The sequence below is a fragment of the Sciurus carolinensis genome, chromosome 18, assembly GCF_902686445.1.
Source record: "Sciurus carolinensis chromosome 18, mSciCar1.2, whole genome shotgun sequence".
Lineage (NCBI taxonomy): Eukaryota > Metazoa > Chordata > Mammalia > Rodentia > Sciuridae > Sciurus > Sciurus carolinensis.
Genome location: NC_062230.1, coordinates 41,250,257 through 41,267,227, shown reverse-complemented (window position 1 = coordinate 41,267,227; position 16,971 = coordinate 41,250,257). Strand labels below are relative to the sequence as shown.

The following is a 16,971-nucleotide window of genomic DNA, read 5'->3' as shown; positions in this document are numbered from 1 at the left end:
GTTTCAGGCCAGCCTCAGCAACTCAGTGAGGCCCTAAGCAACTTAGCCAGATCCTGTCTCAAAATAAAAAAAAAAAAGGGGGGGGGGACATAGCTCAGTTGGTAGAGTGCTTGCCTCGCACCCAGCACCACAAAAACAAAATAAAAAAAAAAAAGAACGTGATGTGGCGCAGCGGTAGAGCGACTCCGAGTACTCCCCCCCTGAAATACAAATTCCGCGAACAGACTTCAATCGAGGGCCTCAGCGTGTTGCCACGCGTGCGGGGATGCGAGTCAGGTGGCTCATTTGTGGGGCCCACACACTCGGGAAGGTGCCCAGCCTGCCTCCCGCGCGACCTCTGCAGCAACTCGACCTCTGCTGGGCGGCTGCGGCGCAGCGCTCCCCGCACCTACCTGGGAGCTGGGCGTGCGCACCTCTCCTGGTTCTCTGGGATCACCACGTGCAGTGACCCCGCGCCTTCAGTCAGACGCCCGCACTAACCCGGACAGCAGACGAGGTACAAAGCCACGTCCACAACCCGGGAAGACTCATGCCCGCCCCGCCCGCGCCGGGGCTATTATAGCCCGCTGGCGGGGCGGGGCCGACCTGCGCAGCGTGCTGACGTCAGGCGCTTGGGCGGGGCCGCGCGGCGTCACTCCGGTACCTCAGCATCTCACGCCGGGTCTTCTCGCCTCCGCTCGGCCGCCGGCCCCGCGGCCGCCCGCCGCCAGCCCTCCGCCCTCCGCCCTCCGGCCGCGCCGCCGCCATGGCTCCGCGTCCGCCGCGCCGCCGCGCCGTGGGCCGCTAAGGCGCGGGCAGGATGGGCGAGGGCGGAGCAGGGCCCGAGCGCCAGCCCGAGCAGCCCGGGTGCCCCGCGCGCGCCCGCCCGCGCCGCCGCGGGGATGCCCGCGCCCGCCGCCGCGCCCTGAGCGCCTTTGTCTGCCGCCCGCGCCCGCCGCACGCCTAGCTCGGCCCGGCCGGAGCATGGAGCCGGGCCGGCCGGCCTCCCCGCCGGGCCGCGGCGAGCCGGCGCGCGGGGCCGCGGAGCCGGGGGACCGCGCGCCCTGCGTGCTCTCCCGGCGCAGCCCGTGCCCCGCGCTCGCGCGCGCGGTGGGCGAGCGGCCGCTGGCGCGACCCGGCCCGTCCGCCGACCCCAGCCCCGCGCCGCTGCCGCCCGGCGAACCCGCCGCCGGCCCGGAGGACGACGCGCGCCTCCGCGCGGTGTTTGACGCCCTGGACGGGGACGGGGACGGCTTCGTCCGCATCGAGGATTTCGTCCAGTTCGCCACAGTCTACGGAGCAGAGCAGGTATCCGGCCGGCTTCCGCGGTTTCCCTCGGGGCTGTGTTCCCGAGATCGGGACCCGCACCTGCGGGGTGCGCCCTGGGCTGGCGCAGACCCTGAGCCGCCCGGGTAGGGCGCCGCCGCCGCCGCGCTTGCTTGGCACTGGTCCTTCTAAATTCCGTCCTTTCTAGTCTGGGAGACGGCGCTCACTGAAGGATTCAAACACACTGGCTTCTGTACCTTCGGTGAGCAAGGGCAGGGAGGGGCGGGAGCCCAAGGGCAGGTGCCAAGTGTAGCAGGACTGCACCAGGGCCTGCCCACCTTTGCGAGAGGGGGCAGGCACAACCGGGCGGCGCAGCGCGGCTCACAGCGTCCCGCACAGGGCCCCACGCACTTCGCCTGCGGCTGCTGGGGACACTGGTCTCAAGACGCAGCCCTTCCTGTCGCCCTCAGCACTTGCTGGAGTTCAGGTGGAGGTGACAGACTCTGAGACGTCAAGTAGGAAACCATGTTCGCTTTTAAAGATTTGCATCAGCGGCAGGAAATCCCCGAAGTGTCGATCTGCTCGTTTTCATGTTATTCGTTTCTCACACATGCAAACATTTGTTAAGTGGGTGTTCAAGAACATATGCGTGTTTGAGCCAGGAGTCTTCAAGAGGTAAAATTGACACACTGCTGCCTAGGGTGTCAACAGTAACATTAAGAACTCATAAGGGGACGGGCTTGGTGGTGCAGGCCTGTACTCCCAGGGACTCAGGAGCCCAAGGCAGGAGGATCGGGAGTTTAAACTCAGCCTCAGCAACTTAGTGAGACCCTGTCTCTAATAGAATATTAGAAAGGACTGGGGATGTGGCTCCCTGGTTAAGCGCCCCTGAGTTCAATCCCTGGCACCAAAATAAATAAATAGATACATAAATAAATAAAAAACCTCTTAAGGGACCCATATATCCCCCTTCCCCCAGTACTGACAGTACCCATTGAGACCTGCAGCCTCCTGCACATCAGTATGGAGGTCAGCCTGGTGCTCACCTTCATGGCTCTGGGCTGCAATGTATTGTTGGGTCGGTCTAGTTGGCAGAGATGTGTCCCTGGTGACTTTCTGTGTGGGTAGCTGGATTGTGGTTGCTGGTGCAGGTGTTTTTTTTTTTTTTTAATTTTTTTTTTAGTTGCAGATGGACACAATATCTTTATTTATTTATGTGGTGCTGAGAATTGAGCACATGCCAGGCAAGTGCTGTATCACTGAGCCACAACCCCAGCCTCGTGCAGGTATTTTTAAGGCCTTTCTTTCTTACCCCTGGTGATGTGCCTCTCCCCAAACTTCCTCTTGCTTCCTTAACATAGCCAGAGGTGTCAGGCCAGCACCACATCTGCTTTTCTTTACCCTACTACTCATTTGTGTTTTCACTGGGTAGATGCCATGGTTCTGGGAGGTGGGAACTGGGCAAGCAGGATCCATCCCCACTTCACAGCTCAGGAGCTGGAAGCCCAGGTTATGTCGCTGTCCCAAAGACCCACAGACAGTGCTAGAGGAGGGAAGGAACTAGGTCTATTGGCTCTTCACCATAGCTGACTTTTTAGGTGTGGTGGCACAGAATATGTCCTACCAAGTTTCATCTTACTGATTTCCATAATTCTCTTTAAAAACATGTTTTGTCATAATTTTCCCAACCAGTCATGGTGGGATGAATTTTTGATTTCTATTTGGGGCTGAGCTTGTAATCACAAAGTAGAAATGGGTCAGAATTCTTTGCTTGATGGTTCTTGGTGGAATTTGAAGAGGGGTGAGTGCATGGCTCAGGACTTGGTGGTGTGGGGGTTTGGAGGGGATCTTTGCTTCTTCTGTCTCTTCTCCAGCTGCTTGGAAGAAGCAGTGCAGGCTGATTTAGGTATCCAGAATCGAATGAGCTTTCAGGGTGGCTGATTTAGGTATCCAGAATCGAATGAGCTTCAGGGTGGCGGAGAGAAGCTCTCCATTCCTCTGAGCTGCCTTAGTTACTGTTTTGGAGCAGATAATGTACAGTGTAATGAAAGGTTGTTTTTTGTATCTCTGTATGGTTTAGTAGCCTTTATTATCACCTGGGCTTGCTTTTTTTCAGTTCCAAGTCAGAAGACATTATAGAGGAGCAAAGACTAGAAATATTGTTGATAGTGGACTAGTTTAGAGAAAAGTGGGAGCATTCCCCCTCATAATGAATATCTTAAGTTTTATTTATTTATTATTTATTTTGGTGCCTGGGCTGAACCCAGGGGTACTTTACCACTGAGCTATGTCTTTTTTTTTTTTTTTTTAATTTTGAGACAGAGTCTCACTAAGTTACTGAGAGTCTTAATTGCTGAGGCTGGCCTTGGACTTTCCATCCTCCTGCCTCAGCCTCCTGAATCACTGGGACTACAGGCATGCACCACCACACCCAGTTTACTTAAAAACTTTAAAAAATGAAACACGTGGTAAAGTCGAGAAAATGGTTTAGTGAGCTTCCAAGCCATCGCTTAGTCTCCAGTTTCAGTAGTCTGACTTTATCTGTAAAATCTTCCCTCTCCCTTTTTTCTGTTCTGGTGGATTGAACCCAGGGGCATTTTTTTAAAAAATTAATTTAATGGGATACATGTTGTTTCTGTTTGTACATGGAGTAACAGCATACCATTTGCGTAATTATACATTTACACAGGGTAATGATGTTTGATTCATTTTGTTATTTTTTTCCTTCCCCCCACCCCTCTCACCCCTCTTTTCCCTCTATACAGTCCCTCCTTCCTCCATTCTTGCCCCCCCCCCACTCCCCATTATGTGTCATTATCCGCTTATCAGTGAGATCATTCGTCCTTTGGTTTTTTGAGATTGGCTTATCTCACTTAGCATGATATTCTCCAATTTCATCCATTTGCCTGCAAATGCCATAATTTTATTATTTTTTATAGCTGAGTAATATTCCATTGTGTGTGTGTGTGTGTGTGTGTGTATATATATATATATATATATATATATATATATATATATCACAGTTTCTTTATCCATTCATCAATTGAAGGACATCTAGGTTGGTTCCACAGTCTGGCTATTGTGAATTGAGCAGCTATGAACATTGATGTGGCTGTATCTCTGTAGCATGCTGATTTTAAGTCCTTTGGGTATAGGCCGAGGAGTGGGATAGCTGGGTCAAATGGTGGGTCCATTCCAAATTTTCTAAGGAATCTCCACACTGCTTTCCAGAGTGGCTGCACTAATTTGCAGCCCCACCAGCAATGTATGAGTATACCTTTTTCCCCACATCCTCTCCAACACCTACTGTTGCTTGTATTCTTGATAATCACCATTCTAATTGGGGTGAGATGGAATCTTAGTGTAGTTTTGATTTGCATTTCTCTTATTAGTAAAGATGTTGACTATTTTTTCATATGTTTGTTGATTGCTTGTAGATCTTCTTCTGTGAAGCGTCTGTTCATATCCTTAGCCCATTTGTTGATTGTGAACCCAGGGGCATTTTATCACCAAGCTACATCCCCAATTATTTTTATTTTTATTTTGAGACAGGGACTTGCTAAATTTCTGAGTCTGTCCTTGAACTTGCCATCCTCCTGACTCAGTCTCCTGAGTCACTGGGAGGAAAGACATGCTGCTTTGCCTGGCCTCTACCCTATTTTTTGTTTTTTGTTTTTTGTTTTTGGTACTGGGTATTGAACCCAGGGGTGCTTAACCACTGAGCTGCATCCCCAATCCTTTGTTGTATTTTATTTAGAGACAGGGTCTCTCTGAGTTGTTCAGGGCCTCGCTAATTTGCTGAGACTGTCTTTGAACTCATGATCCTCCTGCCTTAGCCTCCTGAGTCACTGAGATTACGGGTGTGCACCACTGCTCTTGGCAGCGCCCCTGTTTTTTTTTTTTAATTTTTTTTTTCATTTTTAGATGTTGATAGACCTTTATTTTATTCGTTTATTTATATGTGGTGTTGAGAATTGAACCCAGGGCTTCACACATGCTAGGTAAGTGCTCTACCACCGAGCCACAGCCCCAGTCCCCCTCCCCTGTATTTTTGAAGCAGGTTCCTGACATCATGTAATTTCATCCATAAATACTTCAGTATATATCTATATAAAATAAGGTTTCACTTTTTATAGATTCACTTTTCCAAATTCCTAGGGACAGTTCAGATAAGCCAGGTAATAGTAAAGACCACAAGTTTATGTACTTTCTACCTTGAGATTTCAAAATACTGAGTGCATGAGACTCCTAGGCCAGTCACATTACCATCTTTGATGGTAGCAACTCAATTATCTTGAGTTTTGTCTAACTTTCAGAGGCAGCATGTCCAGTGTCTCTGTGTAGCCTGTTTATGAAGGCAGCATTGTAAATAATTTAAGTGGGTTATCTGAATCTTTAATAGGAGTGACTCCCATTTCTAATACAGACAGCTGCCATGTCCCTCTTTCTGAGCAGCGTAAGAGGGTTTGGGCTTCCTTATGTCTGCTGGTGGATCAGGTGTGGAGTGACACCACCCAGCATTAGGTTGTGGAGATCAGCAGATGGAAGGAGGAAAGGGCCACAGGGGTTTATAGTCAGATGTGCCTGGGGAGTGGGTGTGAAGTTCAAGTCCTCATTGACAGGAGCCCTTCCACTGAGGGGCTGATGCCTTTCTAGTGGCCACCAGCTGTCATACAGTGAAGGTCCTGATGTGCGTCTGTATGTGGGAAGGGGTTGGTTCTTTTCTCTTTTGCCTTCTGAAAGGAATTAGTTATACCCTAAAGATTGTCTGCACATTTTATTTTTATCATCACTTAAGCTTTTTCATTTTAGCAGCCACTGATCCTTCCCAGAAAACAGCCACTGAGCACTGAGCACCCTTCAGTAACCTCAGTGGGCCTTGCCCGTCCTCCTCAACGCTTGTAGGAGTGGGCTGAAGGAGTATCCACCTAGGTCTCCTGCTTTCCATTCCTGCATACCTGCCAGCGGGCAGTTGGCAGTTCCTAGGGACGTTGGACTGTGCCTTTCATTGCTTCAGTGTTCTTTCCAGTCTCTACCCTGACTTTGGACTTGAGTGGGTGTGTATGAACTGGGCTGTGAGTTGAAGTGGTGTGTGTGAACGTGTGTGAGCTAGCAGATGTGTATAGCTCCTGGCCTGCGTGTTCACAGAATTGCCAAGAGGCAGTTGAAGTTCCTTTTTGGGCTTTGGTTATCGCAGCATGGTTAGGGTCTAAAAAAATGCCTTTCTGTGGCCAGTGGCTACACCTGTAACCCCAGACTTGGGAGGCTGAAGCAGGAGGATTGCAAGTTCAAGGCAGCCTAAGCAACTAAATGAGCCCCTGTCTCAAAATAAAAAATAAAAAGGGCTGGGTTTGTAGCTCAGTGGTAGAGCTTAAGCCCCATTACTGTGGGCTTATGGGTGCATGCACACACACACAAACACAAACTAGGACTAGGGTGTGGGTCTGTGTTAGAGCTCTTGCCCAGCATGCAAAAGGCCCTGGATTTGATCCCCATAAGCTAAATGATGCCAATAAAATAAGAAAAACAAAGATTGCTTGTAATCCTACCACCCAGAGAATATGTAAATTAAGATGCCTGTAACACATGTTATATGGTACAAAAATGATGTAATTCCCATGTCTGTTGCTTGGAAGCTGCTTTTTTTTGTTTGCTTGTTTTTTTGTTTTTATTTTTGTTTTTGTTACTAGGATTGAACCCAGGGCCTTGCACATACTAGGCAAGTGCTGTACCACTTAGCTACAACCATAACCCTTTTTATTTCTTTCTTTCTTTCTTTTTTTTTTTGACATAGGGGCTCGTTAAGTTACTGAGGCTGTCCTTGAACTTGGATCCTCCTGCCTCAGCTTCTGAGTAACTGGGGTTATAGGTGTGTGCCACCGTGCCAGGTTTGAATTAGCTTTTGATCTGTGTTTGATTTTTGATATCAATTCAGATTGCACACTTGAATATTGATTCAGATGTATGCTTTAATGGAAGTCTAAGGCTTACTTGCCCCTGGGAAGATTCAGAATTGTCTGTCAAGGAATATTGCAGTTTACGATCCAACTTAACAAAAAGAGACTGTGGACAGGGCTATAAAGGGCACCAAGCTCAGCACTTGCTTCCCTTCCACTTGCTCAGTTTGTTTAGAGTCCAGAAACAATCTGAACCTTAGTTATGGTAGAAATACCTGGCAAGAGGTATTTCTTGTGTAGTCCTTGAAGGTGATAATTACAGAGACTCCGGACTCACTTAGACTGGCACTTACCAGTGTGCTGAATTGATCGAAAGTGTACAATATGAAAATCACACATGTAACAAGTCTTGAGGGAATGCTTGTGTCTTCCTTCCTATGTGCATGCTGGGAATGTGCGTGGGAGGGTGTGGTGGTAATGGGGTTGGTTTTATTTGAGATATTGGCTGAGTTTTCTTTTACACTGCTGGTGTTATTTTAATTATTTTGAAAAGTAGTGTTTCTCCACATGGCTCAAACTTTGAACAATACAAAAGGGAATCTAGTAAAAAGATTTATTACAGTCTTTAGAAAAAAAAATATTAAGCTCAGAAGAGAAAACATTTACATGTTTTTGCTTTGACTCAAATTAAAACTTATATTGATAACTAAAATACATCTAAAGAAACTCAGATTTTCCAGTAAATTAAATAATTTTATAGAACATCAAATTAGCATGTGTAGATGCTTATTGAAGATGGACTATTAATTTTTATTGATATTTGGAAGAATGCCTGTTACTAGATGCCTGCAGCTGGGCATAGTGGGTATAGCTGTGGTTCCCAGTGACTCAGAAGGCTCAGATGGGAGAATTGCGAGTTCCAGGGCAGCCTGGGCAACTTAGGGAGACCCTGTCTCAAAATAATAAAAAGGGCTGGGAATGTGACTCAGAAGCAGAGTACCACTTGGTTCAGTCCCCCCACCAATAAAAGCAACCAAACAAGTACCTGCCATTTTGGAATGCTGGCTTCCAGATAGGTATCTGGCTTCCACTGCACTTTACCTAATGCTTACATGTTAAGGTAAGAAACTTTAAAGAACGTCCAGGGATTAAGCTAAGGGTCACTGAACCACTGAGCCACATCCCCAGCCCTTTTTTGTATTTTATTTAGAGACAGGGTCTCGCTTAGTTGCTTAGGGCCTTGCTAGTTGCTGAGGCTGGCTTTGAACTCATGATCCTCCTGCCTCAGCGTCCTGAGTCAGTGAGATTACAGGTGTGCACCACTACACACAACTTCAAAAGAACTTCCTAATGGAAAGAGTTATAGTAACTGCAGTGTAATTTCCAAAAATCCTTGATACTGGTAGATTAGACTAAATGTGTTCGGTGTCATGGTGAGGGAGGAAAATAAATTCTTTCAGTAGACAGACTTTTATTTTCCTGTCTGGGTATTTCACATTTTTAGGCAAATTGGTATTACTCTTGCCTTTTTTTGGGGGGGGGGTACAAAGGTTTGAACCCAGAAGAACTTAACCACTGAGCCACATTCCCCATCCATTTTTTTAAATTAAAATATTTTTTATTTTTACAGACACATTTTGATTCTTTCTACACAAATGGGGTACAACTTTTCATTTCCATGGTTGTATGCAATGTATATTCACGCCATCATGTAATCATATGTATGTACAGGGTAATACTGTCTGTTTCATTCTACTGTTTTTCCATTCCCACTCCCTCCTACCCTTTTTCCTCTATACCATCCAAAGTTCCTTCATTCTTCTCTTCTCCCCGCCACCCCCCATCGTTATATATTGTCATGCACTTATCAGAGAAAACATTTGGCCTTTAGTTTTTGGGGCTTGGCCTTAGCATGATATTTTCCACCTTCATCCATTTACCAGCAAATGCCATAATTTTATTCTTTATGGCTGAATAATATTCCATTGTGTGTATACCACAGTTTCTTTATCCACTCATCTATTGAAGGGCATCTAGGTTGGTTGCACAATGTAGCTATTGTGAATTCAATTGCTGTGAACATTGATGTGGCTATATCACTGTAGTGTGCTGATTTTAAGTCCTTTTAGTATAAACTGAGGAGTGGGATAGCTGGGTCAAATGGTGGGTCCATTCCAAGTTTTCTGAGGAATCTCCATACTGCTTTCCAGAGTGGCTGCTCCAATTTGCAACTCTACCAGCAGTGTATGAGTGTGCTTTTTTCCCCACATCCACACCAACACTTATTATTGCTTGTGTTCTTGATAATAGCCATTCTAATTGGAGTTAGATGAAATCTTAGGGTGGTTTTAATTTGCATTTCTCTAATTACTAGGGATGATGAGCACTTTTTCATTTATTTGTTGATCACCTGTATATCTTCTTCTGTGAAGTGTCTGCCCATTTCCTTAGCCATTTATTGATTGGGTTCTTTGTATTTTGGGTATAAAGTTTTTTAAGTTCTTTATAAACTTTGGAGATGAGTGCTCTGTCTGAAGTGTGTGTGGAAAAGATTTTCTCCCACTCTGTAGGCTCTCTTTTCACATTATTGATTGTTTCCTGTACTGAGAAAAAACTTTTTAGTTTGAATCTATCCCATTTATTGATTAATGCTTCTATTTCTTGTGCTATGGGAGTCTTGTTAAGGAAGTCAATTTGATAATATTAATTCTGCCTTTCCAAGTCCTAAGCCGACATGATGGAGATTGGGGCCTACTTTTTTTCTATTTGGTGAAGGGTCTCGGTCCTAATTCCTAGATCCTTGATCCATTTTGAGTTGAGTCTTGTACACAGTGAGAGATAGGGGTTTAGTTTCATTTTACTGCATATGGATTTCCAGTTTTGCCAGCACCATTTGTTGAAGAGGCTATCTTTTCTCCATTGTAAGGTTTTGGCACCTTTGTCTAGCATGAGGTTACTGTACTTATGTGGGTATGTCTCTGTGTCTTCTACCCTGTACCACTGGTCTACCTGTCTATTTTGGTGCCAGTACCATGTCATTTTTGTTACTATTGCTCTGTAGTAGAGTTTAAGGTCTGGTATTGTGATACCTCCTGTATCACTCTTCCTGCCCAGGATTGCTTTGGCAATTCTGGGTCTTTTGTTCTTCCAGGTGAATTTCATGATTGCCTTTTCTGTTTCTATGAGAAATGTCATAGTGATTTTAATTGGAGTTGCATTAAATCTGTATAGCACCTTTGGAAGTATGGCCATTTTGACAATATTAATTCTGCCTATCCAAGAACATGGGAGATCTTTTCATCTCCTAACGTCTTCCTCAGTTTCTTCAGCGTTCTGTAGTTGTCATTGTAGAAGTCTTTTACCTCTTTGGTTAGATTGATTTCCAAGTATTTTTTTTTTTTTTTGAGGCTCTTGCAAAAGGAATTGTCTTCCTGATTTCCCTTTTAGATGTTTCATCGCTTATGTATAAAAATGCTTTAGATTTATGCGTGTTGATTTTATGTCCTACTTTTTTGCTGAATTCATTATGAGGTCTAGAAGTTTTCTGGTGGAGTTTTTTGGGTCCTCTGAATAGAGAATCATGTCATCAGCAAATAGTGACAGCTTGAGTTCCTCTTTTTCTATTCATATCCCTTTAATTTCTTTAGTATGTCTAATTGCTCTGGCTTGTGTTTCAAGGACGATGTTGAATAGAAGTGGTGAAAGAGGGCATCCCTGTCTTGTTCCCATTTTTAAAGGGAATGCTTTCAGTTTTTCTCCATTAAGAATGACGTTGGCCGTGGACTTAACATAAATAGCCTTCACAATGTTCAGGGTATGTACCTACTATCCCTAATTTTTCTAGTGTTTCGAGCATGAAGGGGTGTTGAATTTTGATGAACGCTTTTTCTGTGTCAATTGAAATAACCATATGATTTTTATCCTTAAGTCTATTGACATGATGGATTACGTTCATTGATTTACGGATGTTAAACCATCCTTGCATTCCAGGGATGAACTCCACTTGATCTTGTTGCAAAATTTTCTTAATGTGTTTTTGGATACGGTTTGCTGGTATTTTTTTAAGGATCTTTGCATCTATATTCATCAAGGACATTGGTCTAAAATTTTCTTTCCTCTATGTGTCTTTGCCTGGTTTGGGTATGAGGGCAATATTAGCTTCATAGAATGAATTTGGTAGGGTTCCCTCCTTTTCTATTTCCTGGAATGCGTTGAGAAGTATTGGAATGAGTTCTTCTTTGAAGGTCTTGTAGAACTTGGCTGAGAATCCATCTGGTCTTGGGCTTTTCTTTGTTTTGGTAGGTTTTTGATGGCTTCTTCTATTTCATTACTTGATATTGATCTGCTTAAATTGTGTATGTCCTCCTGGTTCAGTTTGGGAGGAGCATTTGTCTCTAGAAATTTGTCGATGTGTTCAGTATTTTCTATTTTGTCGGACTACAGATTTTCAAAGTAGCTTCTCATTATGTTATGTATTTCAGTGGTGTCTGTTGTGATATTTCCTTTTTTATCACGAATTTTAGTAATTTGAGTTTTCTCTCTTCTCTTTGTTAGTGTGTCTAAGGGTTTGTCTATTTTGTTTACTTTTTCAAAGAACCAACTTTTTGTTTGTCAATTTTTTGAATTATTCATTTGTTTCATTGATTTCAGTTCTGATTTTAATTATTTCCTGCCTTCTACTACTTTTGGTGTTGTTCTGTTCTTTTTCTAGGGCTTTGAGATATAATGTTAGGTCATTTAGTTGTTGACTTCTTATTCTTTTCTTGAATGCGCTCCATGCAATGAATTTTCCCGTTAGTACTGCTTTCATAGTGTCCCATAGATTTTGATATGTTGTATCATCATTCTCATTTACCTCTAAGAATTTTTTTTTATCTCTTGCCTGATGTTTTCTGTTATCCATGCATCATTCAGTAGCATATTATATAGTGTCCAGGTGTTGGAGTAAATTCTGTTTTTCATTTTGTCCTTGATTTCTAATTTCAGTCCATTATGATCTGACAGAACACAAGGCAGTATCTCTTTTTCTTTGCATTTACTAAGGGCTGCTTTGTGGCATAACATATGGTCTATTTTCGAGAAGGTTCCATGTGCTGCTGAGAAGAAAGTGAATTCACTCATTGATGGATGGAATATCCTATACATGTCTGTGAATTCTAAGGTATTGATTGTGTTATTGAGTTCTATGGTTCCTTTGTTTAGTTTTTGTTTGGAAGATCTATCCAGTGGTGACAGCGGTGTGTTAAAGTCACCCAGAATTATTGTGTTGTGGTCTATGTGATTCCTGAAATTGAGAAGGATTTGTTTGATGTACAGGGATGCACCGTTGTTTGGGGCATAAATATTTATGATCATTATGTCTTCCTGATTTATGGTTTCCTTAAGCAGTATGAAGTGTCCTTCTTTATCCCTTCTAACTTTGGCTTGAAGTCTACTTTATCTGAAATAAGAATGGAAACCCCTGCTTTTTTACTGAGTTCATGTGCGTGGTAGGTTTTTTCCCATCCTTTCACCTTTAGTCTGTGGATGTCCTTATCAATGAGATGTGTCTCTTGAAGGCAACATATTGTTGGGTCTTTCTTTTTAATCCATTCTGCTAGTCTATGTCTTTTGATTGATGAGTTCAGGCCATTAATGTTCAGGGTTATTCTTGAGATGTGATTTGTACTCCCAGTCATTTGGGCTTATTTTTAGTTTTCAACTTGACTTGGTTTCTCCTTTGATTGGTTTTTCCTTTAAGGTAATTCCTCCCTTTGCTGACCTACATTGTTGTTTTTCATTTGCTCCTCATGGAATATTTTGTTGAGAATATTCTGTAGCTCAGGCTTTCTATTTGTAAATTCTTTTAACTTTTGTTTATCATGGAAGGATTTTATTTCATCTTCAAATATGAAGGTTAGTTTTGCTGGGTATAGGATTCTTGGTTGGCAACCATGTTCCTTCAGAGCTTGAAATATGTTGTTCCAGGTCCTTCTAGCTTTTAGAGTTTGGGTTGAGAAGTCGGCTGCTATCCGTATTGGTTTCCCCCTATATGTAATCTGATGCTTTTCTCTCACAGCCTTCAAAATCCTATCTTTATTTTGTATGTTAGGCATTTTCATTATAATGTGCCTTGGTGTGGATCTGTTGTGATTTTGTGCATTTGGTGTTCTGTAAGCCTCTTATATTTGATTTTCCATTTCATTCTTCAGACTTGTGAAATTTTTTGATATTATTTCATTGAATAGGTTGTTCATTCCTTTGGTTTGTATCTCTGTGCCTTCCTCAATCTCGATAATTCTTAAATTTGGTCTTTGCATGATGTCCCATAGTTCTTGGAGATTCTTTTCATGATTTCTTACCATCTTCTCTATTTGGGCAATTTTATTTTCAAGATTAAATATTTTGGGTGCTGGGGAGATAGCTGAGTTGGTAGAATGCTTGCCTTGTAAGCACAAGGCCCTGGGTTCGATCCTCAGCACCCAAAAAAAAAAAAAAAAAAAAAAAAAGATTAAATATTTTGTCCTTATTGTCTGAGGTTCTGTCTTCCAAGTTGTCTAATCTGTTGGTGATGCTTTCCATTGAGTTTTTTATTTGGTTTATTGTTTCCTTCATTTCAGTGATTTTCATTTGGGTTTTTTTGAGAATCTCTATCTCTTTGTTGAAATGATCTTTTGCTTCCTGCACTTGCTCTTTCAACTGCTTATTGGTATTATCATTCATTGCCTGCATGTGCTCTCTTAACTCATCCTTTGCTTCACAAATCATCTTAATCATGTATAATCTGAAGTCCTTTTCTGACATTTCTTCTACCATATTGTCACTGGATTCTATTACTATAGAATCTAGATTTGTTTGGATCATTTTGTTCCCTTGTTTTTTTCATGTTGTTCATGTATCTTCCCCTCTAGCAGTGCAGATCTGGGGTATTGCAGTTTCCCCCCTATACGCTTATAGTGACCCTGTAGGTTTCCAAAACCTTTTCTTTAAGGGTGAGATCAATATTAGCAGTGCCCAGTTCAGACAGTATGCAACCCTAGACCAGATAGCCCCTATGAGGACATTAACAATATTGTCAAAATAAACAGAATGAGTTCAATTATTGTCTTCAGTATAACAAATAGATTTGCAATAACGTCTGCAGTTTCTAATGGAGGACAAAGAGGATGGGGAGGGGTGTAGTATGTAGCTGTTAATGGGATAAGAAAAGAATATATAGAAGTTGTAGATAATAGGAAGAGTGGAAGTGTAATCAAAAGAAGTTGGTTGTTAGCATGGGAAAAGGGAGAAAGAAACTCTGAGGGAATAGGTAAACAGAAGAAAAAGCAAGAAAAGAAAAGAAAAGAAATAAAAACTTAAAATTGTTCAATAAGGAGAAAAAAGAAAATCTACACTATAACAGTCATAGTATTCAGACCTCCCAGTCTTCAGTAGCCTGATGCATGAGAGGTACCTGACAATGAGCTTCCAGACTCCAGCAGGTGTCTCAGGATGGGATTTGCCCCACCTAAAGATGGGAGATATGGCTTCCAGGATTATCCAAGATGGCCACTCTGGCTTCCAAATGTGTTGGCAAATGGGGAGCTGCAGCTTAGGGTGTGGGTGTGATCGGCTGGAGGTCCTGGAGGTGGGGTGCAGTTGGTCAGGCAGGGGTTCTGGAGGTGGGGTGTGGTTGGTCTGGTTGGGGGATCCTGGAGGCGGGGTCCAATCAATCCGTCTGATGGTCCTGGTGACAGGGCACAGTTAGTCGGTCTGGGGGTCCTGGTGGTGGGGAACAGTTAATGTGAGGGCCCTGGAGGCAGGGAGTGATCGGTCGGGCTGAGGGATCCTGGAGACTGGACTCAGTCAGTTCGGCCAGGGGTCCTATGAGTCCTGGCTGTTTCAAAATGGCGGCAACCATGTGTAACCAAACCTGGAGGTACTGTTTCAGTGAACTTCCAGGGAACAGCAGACAGCTGGCACTCCACTGGCAGTCTGCGGTCAGTTTGCTGACTGCTGTCGGCAGATTGGGAGGTGAACCTTGGGTGGTGGGTGATGGATAGGTGAAAGGTAGGTGATGGACATTCAAGAGGCAGGGCAATGGCGCATGGTAGGTGCCAGTGAGCAATCTGCACTCAAAAAGGTGTCCATATGCTGGCAGACTGCAGGTGATCCCAGTAGACAAATGGGGTAAACAGCAGGGGAACGATAAGCAGCAAAAACTGCCTCATCAAGAAACAGATATCTTCTGCTTGAACCTCGAGTTATGGAGCGACAGGGAACTCAGCCTCCCTCTAGTTCGCCATCTTGGATCTCAACTTTTTTATATTTTATTTAGAGACAGGATTTCACTGAGTTGCTTAGCATCTTGCTTTTGCTGAGGCCGGCTTTGAACTTGTGATCCTCCTGCCTCAGCCTCCTGAGCCGCTGGGTTTTCAGGTGTGTGCCACCGTGCCCTGTTTGTTCTTGATTTCATGTTTCTGTTTCAGCTGATGTTGAACAGGGGTCCTGGCTGTGAATGGAGGGCCATCCTGTTTCCTCAGCCTTTCTTATGTTCCTTGAGCACTGGCAAATGTAGTGGCCTTGAGTATGGGCTACCCTTTTTCTTCAGGGATGCTTTGTGTGCCTTGTAGCATGGATGGATGCTCTAAGCCTGTCCAAGTTGAGATAGGTCCAGAGCCAACTAGTACTTGAGCATTGCTAGCTGTAAATGGAGTGAATATGTGCACTGCACATTGTTCTAGCTCTTTTTGCCCTCAGCTTTTGCAGGTAGATGATGTGAAACCCAGTTTTTAAAAAAAAATTTTTTTAGTAGTCAATAGACCTTTAATTAATTACTTAGTTAATTAATTAATTAGTATATTTATTTATATGTGGTTCTGAGGAACCCAGGGCCTTACACATTCCAGGCAAGTGCTCTACCACTGAGCCACAACCATAGCTCATGAAACCCAGTTTTGACCCATGTCTTAAGGATGATTCAGGGATGAACAGCTTCTGGCAACCTAGTTTGTTAAGTAATCTGTGTTGTTGTTGTGCTGGGGATTGAACCCAGGGCTTCGTCCATGCTTAGGCAAGTGTCCTACTACTGAACTACACCCCCAGCCCTTTTTAAAAAAAATTATTTTGATACAAGTTCCAGACTGGTCTTGAACTTGTGATCTTCCTGCCTCAGCCTCTCTGGTTGCTGAGATCACAGGCATGCATCACTGTTCCTGGCTTTTTTTTTTTTTTTTTTCTTTTTCTTTTTTTAAACTTTTAAAATTTTTTGTTGTTAGTTGTAAATGGGCACAATACCCTTATTTTATTTATTTTTGTGGTGCTGAGGTTCGAATTCAGTGCCTCATGCACTCGAGGAAAGCACTCTACCACTGATCCACAATCCACATGCTAGGCAAGCGCTCTACAACTGAACCACAACCCCAGCTCCCAGCTTTGTTTTTGATGATTTTTTATAAACTTTTATACAAGTTTTCTAAAGGTTCCTAGAGCTGTTCATGCCCACTGCCCCTGTGCAGCAGAATTTCTCAGTGTTTGTGTGAGTTTACCTTTTGTTCTAGCAATATCATGCCTAATAATCTACCCTGAAGATGTGCCTCCACGGCATTATCTGCTGTAAAACAGAAGCCATTTAGATGCCCAGCCAGATCTCATGATTGAAGATACATCCACACAACAGAGAACGGTGTAGCGGTAGAGAATATGGAGGGGCCTTCCCGTAAACTCGGAGGAGGCAAGGATACAGGGACAAGGGGGTACACATTAGTGCATCTGTGTGGAAGCAGAGTGGGGATCATGATTCCTCAGAGAAAAGTGTAGAAGGTGGTTTTGGGAGCAGTTGACGAGAGCTGTTCCGTGGAAGTGAAAGGGA

At 43.9% G+C, this 16,971-nt stretch overlaps 1 protein-coding gene across 5 annotated transcripts in view; it reads left to right on the top strand.

Moving 5' to 3' along the window:
- The first annotated feature begins 634 nt into the window (after positions 1–634).
- Positions 635–16,971, top strand: part of Rab11fip3 (RAB11 family interacting protein 3) — a 70,324-nt gene continuing 53,987 nt past the window's right edge. For 3 of the 5 annotated variants that reach the window (XM_047533160.1, XM_047533159.1, XM_047533157.1), the window contains exons 1-2: positions 635–1,287; positions 1,454–1,507. In XM_047533160.1, the coding sequence (XP_047389116.1) occupies positions 964–1,287; positions 1,454–1,507 (378 nt within the window). In that variant the 5' untranslated portion in view covers positions 635–963. The remainder of the gene's footprint in view (positions 1,288–1,453; positions 1,508–16,971) is intronic. The other 2 variants (XM_047533161.1, XM_047533158.1) reach the window with 1 other exon arrangement.